At 38.4% G+C, this 19,316-nt stretch overlaps 1 protein-coding gene across 1 annotated transcript in view; it reads right to left on the bottom strand.

Moving 5' to 3' along the window:
* Positions 1 to 19,316, bottom strand: part of LOC115791752 (neurexin-1) — a 109,841-nt gene that overhangs the window by 6,649 nt on the left and 83,876 nt on the right. The window contains 2 exon segments of the mRNA XM_075074422.1: positions 2,646 to 2,817; positions 12,896 to 13,077. Of these exon segments, the coding sequence (XP_074930523.1) occupies positions 2,646 to 2,817; positions 12,896 to 13,077 (354 nt within the window).

The raw sequence follows: 19,316 nt of genomic DNA, 5'->3' as shown, positions 1-19,316 counted from the left end.
ATGAAAATGTTACACAGCATTTTAATATTTATGTAGAATAATTACACACAGTATCTAATTACACACAGTCATTAAGAGGGGTGATAGAGGGTTAGACAAGGGTTATGCGCTTTTAGGTAATTTAGTTTAAAATGTTTGTTAAGGTGCAGCTTCTCCACAAGGTGTAAGGATGACAAAAAGAGACGGCAAGTATGCTATACCCGTTTGCTTTCACACTCGTTTTTCTGCTTAAAGCTATACTGTGGCCATTAAAATTCATAGCCAGTACAAGTTCCAATTAAAATGGAAATGTATACCTCTGGGTAACCTGCACTTTGTCACCCTTGTCTTCTGGCACTGCACCTCTCAGGGGGAAGGTTTATTTACTAGTTATTTCAAGGATTAATTAATTCATTAATCAATTATATTTTTACCTTTATCGAGTAGCCACTCGTCAACTACCCGACCAAGTCTGTATGGGATTCTTTGCCTAGCAATAGCCAGTCGTTCATTATCATAGTGTCCTTCAAAGAATTTGGAGAGACAGATTAAAGGTTAAAGTCTGCAAGCTGAAACATCACATGGTTAGAAACAAAGTTATAATGGCTAACAGGTTTAACAAGTTATCAATTTTAACCCAGCTGTGAGTTAAAAGAAACTTGAGCTTTACTTAGTGTTCTCTAGTTATTACGAGTAACAGTGTTAATGCTAATTAGAGCAACGTTTAGGCTATTTATAATGTGCTACTCTAGTTAGTGTTATTTAGCTATTTTTTTCAAGCAAAGCATAATCTTCAGTAATTACCAATTACAGCAGAATCATTTTATGTACTTTATAAAAGAGAGGTTAATTCACAAGAAACAACCAGAAAATCAGGAAAACAGTTGCATTTAGATGGTGATAAAAAGTCAGAGTTAGAGTAGGAGCATATGAATTTGATTGCAGTCATTACAGAGAGCCAAAGCCCCACTCCGCTTCAGTTACAAAATGCATTTTTATAATGCACTGCATGATATATATGCGGCGCTTTTACTCAAACTCCCAAAAGGCAGTGGCGATGTGTCAACAACAAAGACTTATGGGAGTTTCTGCTAAATTTTGCGTCTCTTTTTTGTGTTCATTCATTCATATGAATGTTCATTCATTTGAACAAGACAGAAACGGTGCTCCAGCGAGACAGGACTTCAGCTCTCTTTTAAACACATGCAAATGCAAATGGAAAAAAACAACAACAAACAAAATAAAAAACAAAAAACAAAAAAACAAGCAACATACAATAACTACAGTGTGAACTGTTTCTAGACATTAGGAAGGCCCAGAATTTTAACGCCTGCCTATCAGTCATCAGCCGCAGGGTCTCTAACAGATTTCATAATTAGTAAATTCTTGGTGACATTATTTTGTTCCATGTACTGTCTGCTGAGAAAAATAATATTTGAAAGCATGTTTAACCAAGGTATGATAAATAAAAATGTAAATAATTCTTATGATTTAAAGTCAACCATGTCATTGGACATGGTTTTACTGTAGCACTTTTGAATTTCACCTTTGTGATGCACACTTCCTGTTCATAACTGTGCTGTGCACTGCCATGTGTAATGTTTCAAAATCACTGATTACTGAGGGGAAGCTGACAAAAAAGGTACACACCACCTTCACACAAGTTTGATTTATGTGCACCGGTGGTATATGCGTCTGTGCTTTGAACACCAGCTGGAGGCATGGAAAGGCTGCAGGTTCTGTCCTACTATGCCAGCTGGTGCACCTGTTCTGAATAAGGTTAATTGGTCAACTGGTTCAGCACAGGTAAAAGCACAGCAGGCTGTGACCACAATGTGTCAATTTTTTTTGTGTCTATGTGTATGTTGCACTCACATAGTTTACTGAGATTTATTAGATTATTTTAAGTTATCTGGATATCAAACATAAAATAAAACTGCAATGTAAAACACAAAAAAACTTGATTGATGCTACCCTTTAGAGGACTGAAAGTTACATTTGATCAAAAAAGTGAATTTACACAATCACGCGTCTAATAGCAGACAGGTTAAGTATGATCAAACATGATCACTACAACACTTTTAATGTCAGCAAGAATTTAACAGGTGAATATTTACTGAAACCAACACTATCACTTTTAATTTAATCCCTGAGGTTCGTACATTAGCGGCTAAAAAACTGGCATATTAGGCTAAAATAGAACTTAAACCACATAAGAATGGCTTAAGTATTACATCATTCAGAAAAGTCGAGTGAATTCCACCTGAGCCACAGCTTCACATCTTCCCACCTCTCTACCAAACTAAATGCAAATACGGCAGCAGCTGACGAAAGTACCTCCATTGCTAAACTCAGAAAGCAGCTTCAGGGAAATGTATTCATTTCAATTCATTATATTTTTATACTATACAGAATTTTCAATTGCAAGACGCAACTTTAACAGCTATCTTATAAACTGATAAAATAAGCACACAGGAACACTGAATTAAAATTACCCAGTGGGCAAATTGCCAAGCAATTTTTTTTTTTTTTTTTTAAAAAGATGGTATATTTCATAATTGCTCATTCAGAGATTTTTATAGGCAGACATGCAACTCTTTCTCTCACCCTTTCATGCTCTCTCTCTATGCATATAATAACTACAGAGTTTGTCCTATTAACCTTACCTGGTGGGTAACGCTCAATGACTGGATGGTTGTCCACCTGGAGAGTGGCATTGCCACCGCTGCGTGTGAAGCGCACAACATGGTACTTGCCATCATTTACTATGACAGCGGGCTCGTCAATAGTGATGTCATCTGTCCCCACATTGAAGATGACACCAATCTTTCCTTGATCCTGCAGGTCAAACACAAGAATGAATGCGACTCATTAAAAAAATGACAAAAGTTGTCGGCAACACAGGCCTCCTCCCCCCAGTGGGTTTGGGGAAAGACACTGAAACATGTTGAGTAATCACTTAAAAATAAATGAACATCAGGGCTAACCCTACTTAGAGGCAGTCCTCTGCTTCTAAGGGCCTGGACTTTGAGCCTTTGGGCATTTACCCTGGGGGGCATTGTGCCCCACTTCATACAACTGCTGGATATCACTATTATGAGAGTATAACAGAGGTTGTGTAGTGGTAGTCGTAGATCCTGGTAACACTCATTATTGTTAGTATTTATTTATGCATTTATTTTACAGCTCTGCAGCTGGTCATGTTATGTATTATAAAATACTATATAATTTACTCTGTGCATCAAAACTACTTTCAATTAAAGTCAAAGCGTTTCTTTGGTATTTTTCTTTTTATAATCTTTTTCACACTTTTGTCACATTTAAATAAAATAAGTCTGACTTAAGAGCCAATAGCTTGACAAGTAGAATCTATCTACTTGTCAGGCCAGGAACCTTGTTTAAACAGAAACCCATATCCTTTGTGACACGGGCAGTATGTTTAGTTCTTTCTTTAGGGTTCAGCGCCATTTCCCCTCAGCAGCCAGCTCCACTTTCCTGATGTGGATCACTCTTGACAGAATCCTGCTGTTTCTCTTTTGGTTGACCAACTTCTCACCCTGTCAGCCTCTACCTACTCCTGCCAACCTTCCTGAAAGGTCAGATCTGCTTCTCAAACTAGCCCTTGTTTGGCGCTAATAAGAAACATTGGAAACAAACTCTGTGGGGTCTCTGTGCCTGCCCGGCCTTTGTACGTTCATTGCCTTGCAGTCATTTTAAATGCAAGCCAAGGTCAAAGTGCTAAGGTGGTTATAATAGACATCCACATAAACCCTGCACATAAACCTGCAGGGGCGCTTTATGCTGGGATGCAGTAACCTTTTAATGCAAGTGCAATACTGAAGTGTCTGTAGGAGAGTAAAAATGGGGGAAATAGATTAGAATATCATACTTATTTAGCTGCAGTCCAGTGATTATGCAATGTGACATTATAATATGTAATGACGCACACACTAACACGCTCTGTGCATAGGTGGTTGGCTACCATCCCACCCCCGTAACATGTATATATCAACTGTTTACAGTCAAGGACAAAAAAATCTGAAGGTTCTTATTCAAAAAACCTGCTGCTGGTTACACCGCATCAAACCTTGAACCGGAGAGGGAAGAGGCGGTAAAGAGTGAAAATGACTGGAGTAGTGTTTTATTTGAATAAAATCTTGCAAACTGCTGGCCTTCCATGCTATGATGTGCACAATATCTACTGGCCTTACAGCCATTATGTAAATATCTTCAACAGTGGGGCTTTCATTGCAATTGGATTCCCTGCCTCTACTGTCAGAACTGAGCTGCACAGCTTATTCCTTGACATGCACCATTTCATATAACTGATTGTTCCCCTTTTCTTCTACTTCCAGTATTGCATTACTGACTCAAAGGCTAAAAATTCAAAAACGTAGACTTCTTTTCCTGCCTTGACGGTGGCTGCTATTGTGTGATGTAAAACCTGTCTCGGTGCTTTGCTCTTACCCCCTAATCATATGTAAAATCATTCGAGAAACCTTTTGAATTTGAAATAATTATTCATGCTGACACTGCTGGTGTTAAGTACAGAAGTTTTGAGGCTTCTTTGGAAACACTGAAAACCCTATTAATATATTTTGGACTGTTATCTTTTTGTTTTCTGAAATCACCTGAAAGCCATAATAAACTCAGCAACAGGTGGGCATGTGCAACTGAATTAGGATGCCTGAACTAAAGTCGGACAGTTAAAGCCACAGAAGTTATGCAGAACATGAAAAACCCCTTTGTGACAAAGGTTTACCCACTTGCAGTTACTCCATATGAGCTTAATTAGAGTTTATGCAGGTTAGTGGGAACCTTGTTAGGAAAGAACTAAGTCACACTTTGGCTGCTGAGAAATCTTTTAAAAACCTTTTGATACATAGTTAATATGAATTCTTTATACATTTTTTTTTGTAAATATCCTTTACATTCTTTTTATACTCATCTGTAACCTACATGGAGAGCTTGTCCATAGTTTAATTATTCTTCCGATGATGCAAACTGATGAGTAGTCATTAGGCAGCTACGGGGTAGTGTGACCTCAGGTCAAATTCAACCCATGTCCTCTGGACAACAATTAAAATCTCCAGGGCCTGAAGAGTCTGCCTGGGGCTTCTTAAAGCTTCAAAAAGAGCTGCTCCTATTTTGCTTACTCAGTCTTAGAGCGTGATTGCAAAATAGCCCCGAAGCATCTTGTGACAGCTGGCAAAGCAACACTAATGCACCCCATTTTTAGTAAACAAAAGCTTGGCCATTCTAGTCAACACATTCTCACTCCCAGCTTATCACATGCTGATGCTTGGTCATGACCCCTTGGCATTGCATTTTTACTCACTGCCCTTTAGCATCTTTTTTTTTTCATGTGCAGGGTAGAGCATCTGGCAGATAAAACACAAAAATGAAGGCAATGCAATGCTGAAAACAGCACTTTGTAAATCCTAAAGCGAATCAATCCTTGTAGACCTCCCCATGATAAAATGTCCAACTTTATATCAGAAGAAAATGTTTGCAGCCTGGTACATTCTGGTCTCTACAGCTAATTTCCCCTTTATCAGAAACAGAATCGGCTTTATTGGCCAATTATGTGTGCACATACAGGGAACTGGCTGTGGGTTTTTTCATTGCTCTGAACAGAATAGACAAACAGACAATGCAGACAATAACAACACGATTCAGACAATGACAACATAAATATAGCATTTTCCCAGATTGATATGTGCAATGGTGCAGAGTGCAAGATGCTAGAATAATCATGGAATAAATAAGCGATGGATATCCGGTTACTACTGTATACACAGCCATGTGAAAAACATGCAGTACGCGCCATCATTCAGCAGCTTATAGAAACACCTTTTACAGCAATAACTTGAATTAACCATTTTTTTGTCCAACTTTATCTGTCTCTCAAATCATTGTGGAGGGATTTTGACCCACTCTTCTTTGCAATGTTGCTTCAGTTCATTGAGGTTTATGGGCATTTGTTCACGCGCAGCTCCCTTGAGTCCCACAGCAATTTTATCTGGTTGAGGTCTGGACTTTGCACCTTGATTCTTTTGCTTTTCCATCATTCTGTTGTAGATTTACTGCTGTCCTCGGGATCATTGTGCTGTTGCATGGCCCAATCTAGGCCAAACTTTAGTTGTCAAACAGATGGTCTCACATTTGACTGTAGAATACTTTGGTGTACAGAGGAGTTCATGATTGAATTCAGTGACTGTAAGGTGTTCAGGTCCCGTGGCTGAAAAACAAGCTAAATCATCACCTTCCACCAGCGTGTTTGACAGCTGGTATGAGGTGTTTGAGCTGATATGCTGTGTTTTCACCACTGTGCATTACGGCTGAACAACTCCACTTTGGTCTCGTCTTGTGGTTTGCTCAGATACAACTTTACAAACCCAAGCCATGCTGCCATGTTCTTTTTAGAGAGAAGAGACTTTCTCCTGGCAGCCTTGCTAAACAAGCCATGCTTGTTCTGTCTTTTTCTAATTATACTGTCATGAACTATAACCCTGAACATTCTAATTGAGGCCTATAGAATCTAAGATATAGCTCTTGGGTATTTTGCAGTTTCTCTGAGTGTTGAATTTGCTGTGATGCCCACTCCTGGGAAGATTGTGGGATTGTGTTAACACACACCCAAATGCTCCAGATCAGCAAATTACTTGCTTTTACAGAGGTGCTCACACTTGCTGATATCCAGTTTATCAAGTGCATTTGATTAGCAGCACCTGGCTGCATCTAAATCTCTTAATTCCTGTGGAAGCAGCAAAGGTGTCCTGTGAAAACTCTCTTTTTCACATGGCTGTATACAGTATTATGACAACTGTATTGCTTGTTTTTAAATAACTCATCCATTAAAATTATATATAAAGGCTTAAAGTTATATATTATTATGCGTGTGGTTAATGTCTTGACTGTGTTTGTGGTGCCTTTTTTGAAGCATTGTTAACGCAATTATGTAATAAACATTAAGGCTTTCTGTGCAGTTATGTGAACTAACAAACTGGTCAAGAACTCTGAATTCCAGTATTGAGGTGAAATTGTTTGTTTTTTCATTAGTATCGCTTAACCACTGTGTCTGTGGGATGCACTTACCATACTATACTCTATGGATTGCAAACCAAGCTGTCAGGCATTACCTGATAACTTACCATTCTATGCTCTCGGCTGAATTTGGTCACCTCTGGCTCCAAGAGCCAAGATGGCCACATCCAAAATGCAAAACTAGAGGCTTCAAAACAGTACTTGACACATTAATGGTGAAGTTACAGTAGCTACATTAATCCTATGTATCGTCTATAATAAAAAAAAACAGTGCAACAGTACACTAAAGGAATATCCAGTGCTTTAAAATGCGATGCTAAGGATCCCTGACCAAATGATACGTTGGGAATATGACTACCCTCTCTCAGTAAGTGGTTTTTAATGCCCATCTAACTGCACGAAAGCTGTTTTGACATCAGCTATGATGGACCCTTACCCCACCCCCCACCCCCCCCCCACCCCCCACCCCCCACCGGAGTTTCATTCCAGCATCTCAATTCTCATCTTACCTGCTACCTACCTCACTTAAGGGAAAAAGAACTGATTATTATAGGGATCTGTGATTTTAAGAATTGACAGTATCTTCAAATGAAATGATGACATGAAAAGATGAATTAAAAGAATTACAGCACTAACAATTCTTCTGTGATGAGACATCACTGCCGCCTGATATATTTTTAAACAGAGCATAGAGTGGACAGATCATGATTCTTTTAAGAAGACCAGCATATCTGTCTGGCTCCGTTTGTCACCAGCCAAATGTCTGTCTCTGAATTGGCTGGGTTTACTAGACTCCCTACGAGAGACTTCTTAGAGGTGGGTGGGAGTCTGCAACAATACTGTTGGGATTCATATCTCTCTCATAGACATAAGAATGTTAAAGTGTGGTTTGATCAGGTGTATCACTGCGATTGAGGATAAGGTTTGCATTATTTTCTGATGCAAAAGACATCATAAATAAGTCAGACTTATAAATATAAATTATGATCTTCTGAAAATGTTTCACATATTATCAAAGGCACTTATTCTGTCTAAAATAAGCTCTATATAAAAATATGTAATTACTACTTTGAAATATATTTCTGCTGTCTGTGAGAACAAAACATTGCATTTCAGGTGAATATTTATGTACTATTCAGTGATCATGTACATATGAATCACTGGGTTTAGAAATGATTCCAACTATTCTAAGTTTAAAGACTTTAAATAATTAAGCTCCATAATCATATACATATATATACACACACACACACATATATATATATATATATATATATATATATATATATATATATATATATATATATATATATATATATATATATATTTACAAATACAATCCTCATACAATACTTATATCCCAATTGCTCCATAAAAATAAGAAGATCCACTTAAAGAATCACTGAGGTCCACCCAGACTTCATCTGGTAAGTTGATCTGCTCTTGAAGCATTGCTTCAACAATTCTAATAGTCCCCATTTTGCACAGTGAATGTTCTGTTTTGTTTTATCTTTTAGTCACTCATTAAAAACATGACCATTTGAAAATAGTATTAGCCGCTCTGATGTGCTCTCAAGTGAATATAGTGATGGTTTGCTGCTTTTGTACAGAATAATTGGTCTTTTAAGCTGGTGTATGTACCATGTTCAAAGTCATATTTTTGAGCTAACCATTTTAATGCAGCAATCTTCTGCAGCTATGAAATTCCACTGTAATTATTCATCACAGTGCAAGTTTTGAATGAAAAGGATAACATCTAAAGAAAAATCTGAACCATATTAACCTCATATATCATTGTTTCCTTTACTATTTTCAACTCTCTCTTGCGGCCACTGTTATTCAAACCAGTGCGCTGCTTCTATTTATTACCTAGTTTTCAGTCGTCCTCTACTGTAGAGGGCAAATTACATCAAAGAAACAGAATGTGACAAAATGAAGAATTAACACGAAATCAGAATATATTAAAACAAATTGCAACTTATGTCTCCACAAAACAAGAAGGTGTGAAATTGTTCGGAAACTAAAAAAAGACAACCTCAACACCACCTGAACTGTTTTGGATTTCCCTCCGTGGAGCAGTAATAAGGTGTCAAACTCAGCAATCTGTCTGTGTGCAAGGACTTGGCAGATGCTAGGAAAAATGTTTTCAGCTCACTTTACACGCAGGCAGCAATCCTTGCACTTACGAGCAACAGTCTATGCCTGGCAAGGTCAGATTCAGACTTTTAAAACTGGAAATGCAATTTAAATGAGACAGTTTAAAAACCGTCCAGCGCAGGATTTTTGGACCAAAACATGTCAAATAAATGAGATGTAGAGCAAAACACACTTCTTTTTTTTTTTTTTTTTTTGTTAAATCTTAACAATGCAAGTATATTTCAGGTTTTTAGCTGTAAATCAAATACTGTTTTTCCAGTATTTTGTAATATATGTACAAATTATACTAAATCTTTACAATTAACAGAATATCTGTTAAAATTAATCTATGTGTTTGGTTTGGCTGGATGAGTGCGATGCCCCTCTTGAGTCTTTCCTCTTACCCTGCGCTCTGAGTTAAGCTTAAGAGACACAGTTAAAGTGCTGTGGAAAATAAGGAGAAGAGTGATGACAGGAGTGATTTTTATTTCAAGCCTTTTACGTGCTTCTACGTGTTGTATTTGCGCCAAAAAAAATTCAATATTAGACCAAATGAGTCAGATAAATCAGATAGAAAGTACCTTTCCACATGCTTAACAGCAGGTACTTTAATACAGAGACTGATATTACAATTCAGATTTGTTTTAGGATAAAAATGAAACAAATAAAAGAGGCCCAAACCTAAATTACAACTGGCTTCAGATGGGTGAAATAAACCTTTTCATCAGAAGACATTTTTTACAATGTAAACAATTCAATCTGGTTGCTTTCAGGCTGGGTTCTCTCCACACACTCTGGGATCCACTCTGCTTTTTTTTTCTGTGCACGCTCACTACAGTCATGTAAATGCCTGGTCGTGCACACAAAAAATGTCAGCTTCTGAGCTGAAACGATCCTCTGGAACAGACGATAGCTGTTTTTAGGGAGCTGATCGGCCATGTACTGGAGATTAGCTAGCCACTGAATGATGAATGGAGGATGCAGTCATCACTTTCGCATGTATCACACTGTTCCAATTAAGTGCACATACACCCACACATGTAAACACCAGACAGATGACCTCAAATCTTCAGTCAGAATGGAGCCAGCACTTTGCTCTGAAAGGTCAGGTGTGTGAATTTAGAAGGCATTCTTTTTAGTAGTGTCTGCTAATAAGGTGGCGACTTCAGTTACGAGTTTTTTTTCCCGCGCTTTAACAACAGATGTGATTTTAATTATTACACCACTTACAGACATTTGACAGATCTCCCTTCTGGTTTTCATCACTGCACACCTGTCCTGTGGCTACATACTAAAAAGCCTGATTTCCCTCCAGAAAAGGCACCGTTGCAAGCAGCTGCTGAGGAGCCACTTGACTTGAACAAATAAGACACACACACACACACACACACACACACACACACACACACACACACACACACACACACACACACACACACACACACACACACTCTCTTTCTTCACCAGAAAATATCTCATAGTCTGCTGACGTGCGTGTGCCTCTTCTTCTTGTACTCGTGATTTATTAATTCCTATTTTATTTCAATATTTGGACTCAGATGACACTAATCGGTGAATCATACAAGCTGTGATGCTTCTGTGCCAAGTTAGAATAAGGACAAAGTCTAGTTAAAACTTCATTTAAAAATAGACCGAGAGGTTTAGTTATATCCATTTCATTTAATTAAGATTGGAGCATTAAAACTCTACCAGCAAATATGAGATTGCTTCCTGTCAGCTTATGTGGTGAGAAATGGTGACACAAGACTTACATGTTTGTCACCATAGCACCATAGCCTTTTTCTTCCCCTTTTCATAGCTGTAACTGTAATTTACTTAACTGCCATTAGAAATGCTGTTATGAGCCTGTGGTTTTTTTAACCAGTGACACGACAGTGTAAGTCACCACCTACTTACTGTTTATTGTTGCTTGCCTACTTATTTCTGCTGGGATTATATAGGTTGAAAATACTGCAATCTGCATCTGCATCGCTTTATGTATCGATACAACAACATGCACTGCGGTAACTCGTGAGGGAAGCTGAAATCTCTTGTTAGCTTTTCCCTTAAAGAACCCGTGCGTTACATGGCTCCCTTGTTGTGGGAAGCCTGTGAGTGTTTGAAAAGTAGCTGCAGCCACTCTGAAGCACATGCTGACATCAGAGTTGCTGTAATCTACCAAAAAAAAAAAAAGAAAAGAAAAAAAAGTGTGTGGATATGCATAGTGCAACAGCTATCCAAATGTTGTGAATCATTTTGCAGAAAGGGAAGTTCATGTGACGTTATGATGATGTCTCTCTCTCTCTCTCTCTGCCTCCCTCTCTCTGTGCAGAGTTGGTTCAGTTAATAAAGGTTAACAGCTAACGAGGAAGCCTAGAGTAAGGACACAGCAGTATTTTTAATTTTTAAAGAACTTTAAAAAAGTCCACATCAAACTCAAGGTCTAGGAACTCATTCAATCATAGAGAATCTGGTAAACTAATTGGAAGTGTTAATCTGCACAGAGATGAGAAACAAAAAACTCAAATGCTGCATTTCAGTGGAGCGAGGTTCACTTCATGGTTTCATTACGCGTTGTTTGGGTATTCAAATTGTGGCTGTTGAATCTGGGGGAAGCTCTAGTTGGCAGAGGGAGTGGACTAATTTGAGCAGTTCTGGTAAGCTGCACACCTCACATAGCCCCGCTTTTCATCCAACCATTTTCTTCTGCTTATCCAATTCAGGGTCATGGGGGGGTGGGGGTGGGGGTGCTGGAGCCCATATCCCAGCTGCCATAGGGCGAGAGGCAGGGTACACCCTGAACAGGTGGTCAATCTGTCACAGGGCTAGCACAGAGAGACAAACAACCATTCGCACTCTCATTCACACCTACAGTTCATTTAAACTTACCAGGTAACCTAACCTAATGCATGGATTTGGACTGTGGGAGGAGCACCTGGAAAGAGCCCACGCAGATGTGGGGAGGATATGCAAACTCCACACAGAAAGGCCCCAGGTGGGATTTGAACCCAGGACCAGCATAACGTGCTGTAGCCCTGATTTCCATGAGATATAAAGGATGTTGCCCTTTTTGACACTTAAACCAATTACAGTGCTTCTTTATGTCCCCATTTATAGAGTATGACATTAAACAGCACAATCCGGTCTTTAAGTGATGATGTAGAATTCCATTTCCAGGTCCAAACTCTCCTGTGTTCAATACTCAGCAATGCTGTGTCACTTGTTGTTTTGAACCATCCGAATGTAATAGTGAACAGTGACTGGGCTGCCATTGCTGTCCATTTATGGGCATCTGGACCCAGAAGTGACGTCAGACTTAAAGACCGGATATGAATGACCATAAATGCTTTTAAGGATAATTCATTCTACACAGAATGGTTGCTTTCATATGTTTCTTTCACGATTTTAAGCTCATGAATACAGGATGCAGTTGATGTGAGCAGACTCGCTCATAGAAGGAAATAAAATGAATAGCAAAAATATCTTAAAATTTCTCTGGGTAATCATTTTTACATTTACTGTCTAAGTATCTCCACATTTTTTACAAGGTAATATTTAGAAACCAGTAAAGGAATGATCACACGTATTCATAGCATAGCCGCAGGTCTTTTGTATGAAATATTTAAATTCTAATCTCCTTTAAGTGTTTTTTTTTTTTTACCCATCAAAGCAGTGTGATACCATACCAGTCCTCCTTTTTTTGTGACAAAGCCACAGAGATTCACATTCTTACTATGTGCAGCTGAAGATAGTCTCCAAGCCCATGGGTGCTCTCCACACGCACCAAGATGGCATCCTTCTGCTGAGTGCTGAAGCCCACGGCTAAGCGGTCAGCTCGGGTGCTCGGGCGCTCATTGGGGGCCCAGGTGAATGTGATGAGAGCCCCGCCTTTCCCGAAGATATATGTGGTGCCAGCTGGGAACAGAGACGATAAGAGAAAGATGAGAGGACAGACAGCAGCCAGGGACGTTGATGAAGCACGTTTTTGAGGCAGCATTTATAGTATAGTTAGTATTGCCTTATCAGGTGGCTTCACTTAGCCTAGGCTCTTTTAACTATTTCAACATTTTTTTGTATTTTTTTTTTTTTTTTTTTTTGAAGTGCCAGCCCTTATTATAAAGAGATGAGATTTCATGCCTCTTTCCTTGCACACAAGCTACCTTTCATTTTTCAAAATCATGCCATAGGCAGAGAAAAACTTCAACCAACAAAAGATGGGAGATTTATTAAAGAAGCCCGCTCATGAATCTCCATTAAATAGCCTAAACTACTCAGTATGATAAAGCTGTACATTCACAGATGTAAACTTATCATGCACCATGGAAATCCAGAAATTAACGGCATCTTTTGCACTTCTACCTTTACGGTTTTTGACAGATACCGATTATATTTAGCACAATTTTAATTTATATTTTTTATGATTCAGCCACCCTTTTAATGAGGACAAAGTGTATCCTAAACACTCAATACTACTATAAAATAGCTGCTCGTGCAGTATCTAGCAGGTGCATGGGAAAGAAAAATATGTGCTTGAACCTTTACTGCGTAAGTCCTTCCTCTGCACTCAGGAAGATTTCTGTCTCCTCAAGATAAATGAGGTGCATTCATGTTGATTTCTCATTTGCAAGTCTTGTTTAAATTGCAGAATCCATATGCTGATCAGCTGGTAAGTAAGACATCTCTTGCAGCATGATATAAATTCTAAGAAACTGCATAATGGTATTTCAACATTAATTCGCTAAATTGTTCAATTTTTGCGAGGACAGCAAAACTAAAGCCAAGTTTAACTGTGGGAAATCTAAGCTAGGACAAAGTGCTGTCCGCAGGTTACACAGTTATGCAACGACAGACGATAGTGTAGTCACTGTAATACATGGTGCAGCAGAAATAAGAATTACCTGAGGTTGTACAGCACAAACTCATGTTGGATTGTTTTAACAACTGAAAGCTAAGAGCTGCTTCCATGGCCGGTAGTTTTCAATGCCCGAATCTCTCAAAGATTTCGGTATTGAAGCTCAGAGAAACACTTGAGACAAAATTGTAGCCTCAATGTCAACCTTCTACAAAGGCGCTACTCTTCAGTGTAATGGGCACTCACTATACAGGTTTCCTATTGACAGGATCTAACTGCTGGTTGGATGCTTTCTTAACATTAAACGCTTAATCCAAATGCTCAAAAACACCCTGTACCGGCTTTGAATTTAAATTAAAAGGGCAGGATCTCTGACAGCAATTATTTTAAAACAAAATTATTTCTTACTGAGGTAATCTTAATTAATGTCAGGGATTTGCAGTCGAATATGAGTCAGTAACATTAGTCACATCAAAGAGCGGGTTTATTGGCTTCTTCCTTTCAGTTAATGTTATTCACAGCTGGCCTCTTAGTCTCCTCTTCCCAAATTACTTTTGAGAAGACTGAAAAGGTTCGTATGTCCTTGTAGATTCTCCTCTTCTTAGATTACTTTTCTTTGCAGTATTTTGCATTCGGACTTTGTTGCTTTTCACAGTGATGTGTAATGGGTTTCTAGATTCATTTTCAAACCACTATCTTGCTTACTATGCCTGTGTCTTAAAGAAAATGTAGGTTATGAATCACAGATGTAACAACTCTGCGATGAGCCTCGAGGCAGATATCTTTTTGGGTCCTTACCGCCACGCTGTACCAGAACCAATGCAGAATCTCACATCTGCTCTCTCTCTCACACACAGTGTGTGTGTGTCTGTGAGCAAAAAATAATATCATATAACAATAATCAATAATATCAGTATGATCATTCCAGCTTCTCATCAGCACCGTGGACACAAACCATCAAGGGAACAGACACATTTATTTAAGATTATGCTATAAACTCGCACCACAAGACAAATTCAGTGTTGCTAAAGTAACATAAAGACAGATTGACTGGACGCGCTCACCGTACCAAACAAGCACACTCATAATCATCTTCTGTGGACCAGTTCTAGATATATTACACACATATATTACAGTATGAGTGCATATTTTCAACATATAACAATGTTTCAGTCCTCTGTAAAGACACAAACTACTCACCCTCCAGAACTTTATCTATCGGGCCTTGCGCTCAATAAAAGTCATTGACAACACTGTTCAAACCCAGACTCCTGGAGATCTACTCATCCTTCTTTTCTCTCCTTCCTCTTTTGGGTATAACTTGTTTTGGTTTGGCTTAATTTAAAACACCGCTATGTCAACAAATTCCTCTATAAGACACTCTTTGAAAAATAAATTGCTGCACAGCATTGTCCACAAATGACAGAGAGAAAAGCCAGTAAATTATGTGTCCCTGCCTTCAAAATTTTTCAGAAATTGGGCCCCAGGGCATTGTCCCGGCTCCCCTGCTGGACGCTCTAGCATTATGATAAATTCTATCAGCCCTACAACGTATACTACAGCACTTGTATAGATAGTGTACTTGCTTATAAGGAGTTCCAAACTAGCACTTCACCACCAACTCAACAAAAATCAAACACTAGTGGTATTTGTTGGAGGGCCATAATGCTGCAGTTGATTATATCATACAAGCCTTCATGATTCCTGGCTCTGTTTACTCTTGTGAAAGCAAACAAAGAGCAGCCAAGCCGTGGTGTGGTCAGTCCACATGTTCTGAGACCCCATTTCATATCAGGTCTCTTTTCAAATTTCACTGTGCAATAGATCCCAGGATACCTCTTTAAATGAATAGTCAAGAGACTTAATCCTCATGAAATTCTTGCACCGAGTCTAAATACCAGTCTTGGTGGACTGCTGCATCACATTTAGTAGTGGGATGAGTAAAAATGTCACTAGAATGTCATCAGAAAAATCTGGGTGATTTTGATTATAGACAAATAATGTAAAAAAAAAGAAAAAGTCCAGTTATGAAAAAAGGTCACATTTTAACAAAATGACAAATGAAGTTTTCATTTTTTTCAATATGACAAAGTCATATTTAATCATCAAGTCCTCTCATGTAAAATTTGATACGTGCTCTTGTATTAAAAGGCGTTTTAGAGAATGCCTTTATGTTAAACTATGGCTTCTTTGATTAGTTCGAATATTATATCTGCCTATTTTTGTATACTAAGCTAAAATATAACTGGCACGTCCATATGCAGGCTAATGTACACAGCAGAGTTATTGTTCACTGTAGTTACTCATCCTATCCATACTGGGTGCAGCAAAACCTAAATGGATATTAATGCAAGTGATGGTGAACAACACTGACATATCTGCTGTGGGAAAGTTCAGACGCAGCTACTAATTGACTCCAGCAAACTGAATTAGTCAAGTGGATATCTTCCAAGGCTACGGGGCTTTTAACTACCAGTGTTTGCTCGCCGAGCTGCAGTGGATGAATAGTAACAAAATAATAGGGAGTTGGAACAAAGAAGACTTACTGGTAGAAACCCTCCCGATTCAGCTAAGTCCTGAGCGTAAAGCCTTGTATGAACTTTATCATTATTAGAGTTTGGTATCAGGAGTGATTTGATATATTTTAATGGATTCATCGAGGCTAAAATAAAGCAGACCAAAATCCAATCCTGCCTTCACTGTACTCAATTATGTGTGAATAACTTTCCAAATAACTAAGCTAAAGCTCATTAACCAAATGGACTTGGAGTACCTCACTTGATACTGGATGACTACATATTGATTATGGACCTTCAAGAGCATTTAGGAAACTGGGAAATTTCAATTATGTTTGCTGGAAGAAGGTATTTCTTTTTGCCGGTATACACTGGTGGGATAAATAAAAGCAACTAAAAACTCTCAGTCTCTATAAAGTCCTGTCAGTAATGATTTGCCTTGTCAAGGAAACGTCTCACTACTGACAACTGAACACATAAATTTAGCTTGCTGTTGTGATAATATGGGCAGAGACAGAGAGGGTGGAAAGGTGAATAAAGGTAGCAAGCACTCCTTGCATGTGCATCATGAAATATAGAATATTAATACACCTGCACAGAAACACCTGTCTATAGATAGCAGTAACTCCTGAATTAGTCATAACATTAAAGCATTTCAATACACCTTTCTGCCTTGCTGTTCTGTCTCCTCTTATCTCCTCTTTTCTGTGGTTGAGCGGCATCAACGAAAGCACACATAAAATCAAAATTATGACTATAAACATCACAATTTGTTGCTTTGAAACAACTCCCTGCTCCCTCTCTCCGCTGACTGCCTCATGGGAGTTTTCTGCTCTTGTCTCGTGGCTGTACATTGCGTCTGTGCTTTAATAACAAGGCATCCTTAGAGATTCTCAACTGCAAAATGTGCTCTGCATATCACATCATTATTAGTTTGCAACTGTGGCAATTAACTATATTTTACACAGGCACTGCAATACTTCTGCTGTCTACTATATATATATATATATATATATATATATATATATAAAATAAAGAGATGGAGTAGTAGCATAGTCACTGTGCAAAATAAAATTAGGGATACTAAAGATAAAATATGTAAGATAATGACCTAAAAACAGCTTCAAACATTAAGAAAATAAATTAATCATAATCCTAATAAATAACTGATAAGCACAATGTTAAGAATTAATAACCATGACTTCATGTCAAATGCATGGATTGACTGATATCTACCAAAGTTACATGCTAACCAGCTATTGCCAGCCCATACCCTTATGTAACCCCAAGAAGAGATGAATCAATGAAGCATCCAGTCTGCCCTCAGTCTATCATGAGAACAGGAAGATTTAGGGCTGCCCAGAGCTCGTATTTTTTTTTATACCATCTATGATTCTGATCTCTTGTCAGTCATGTTGAAGGGCAGGAAGTCAATGATTGAAACAGTACACACAGCGATGGCAACGGCACACAACGGCCCTGGCGAGCGACCACTAGAAAGCAGGATTAACATGAAAGGCAGCTGGCTAGGTTTTGTTTATACCCTAGCACCTCTCGGCACACTTATGCCACCCCGCACGCTGCTTAACACATCCCCTCCCACCCAGCATCAAGCAATACTGAGGACTGAAGATCTGGTTCCTGCAGCAAGCTTAAATTATGTAGTTTCTCCAGCAGATCACATGCAAGATGGTTATATGATGATTTCTACTCTTTTGAAGTGTCTGGAAATAGACGTGATCACCTGTTCACCACAGAAAATAACGTCACAAATGCCCTTTAACCAGTCCCTTTGACCAGCAGTGGCAAAGAAGTCATTTCTCAAAAAATAAGAAAGATTTAACAAAACAAGTATTTAAGAATAGGTTTTTTTAAATGATTTAGATTAATTACATATTGTTAAGGTAAAACATTTTTTAGAAACTACTAATATACAGAAAGTACAAAAAAAAAACAACACACTACCTAATACATCTGAATAGTTGAATTATTATAGAAGAACATAATGGAAAAGTTTACATTTTGGACGTGTAAACTAAAGAAAGTTAAAAAATCCAGAGCACTCACTGTGAAACTGATTAAACTGCTCATTGCCTATATTGCAAAATTGACCACCAATTTGGCTACAATGAAATCAGAAGCACATTTTAATAAATTAATAACTGTAAAAATAAAACAGTTCAAGTTTATCATCTCATCCACATTTGCCTCCTCTTCATTGGACCTAAAGACTCGCTCTCATCCATCATCTGCATGGCTCTGCCCTAGTTTGATGTCCTGCTCAGCTCTGCTTCTCAAGCCTAAAACCCATCCGATTTGACCGTTCTGCTCTGGATTTCACTCTTTATTTGCTCGGATTAGTTCTCCACACTCTGGGCTCTCTGCTCAGTTCAGCTACGGTTCCCTTGCTACTCTGCACAGCCAGCAACCTGCCCGTTTTCCACACATTTAGACCTGACTTGTTCAGCCCTGTAATAATTATTCATCTTTTATCTAGCTACAATCCCCTATATATATATATTTTTTAATCTATCAATCATATGTAGCTAGCTGTGTGAACAATATGTTTTACCAGGAAACCAGGTGAATGTTTAGTGCAGCATTTTCCACTGACTTCTTGGGGGATCAAAATGACTCAGTCAGCAGTTGTAGGTATAAGTATCTGTAATTTTTATTCTTTTTAATCCCACACACCCCAAAATTCACTATATGATTGATAAATCCATTCTAGGAAAAGTCATGAAATATGAGATGATGGCATTTTATTTTAACAGTGTTAAAGAAAG

This window comes from Archocentrus centrarchus, chromosome 14 (genome assembly GCF_007364275.1).
Source record: "Archocentrus centrarchus isolate MPI-CPG fArcCen1 chromosome 14, fArcCen1, whole genome shotgun sequence".
Lineage (NCBI taxonomy): Eukaryota > Metazoa > Chordata > Actinopteri > Cichliformes > Cichlidae > Archocentrus > Archocentrus centrarchus.
This window is presented reverse-complemented; position numbering and strand designations above follow the sequence as displayed.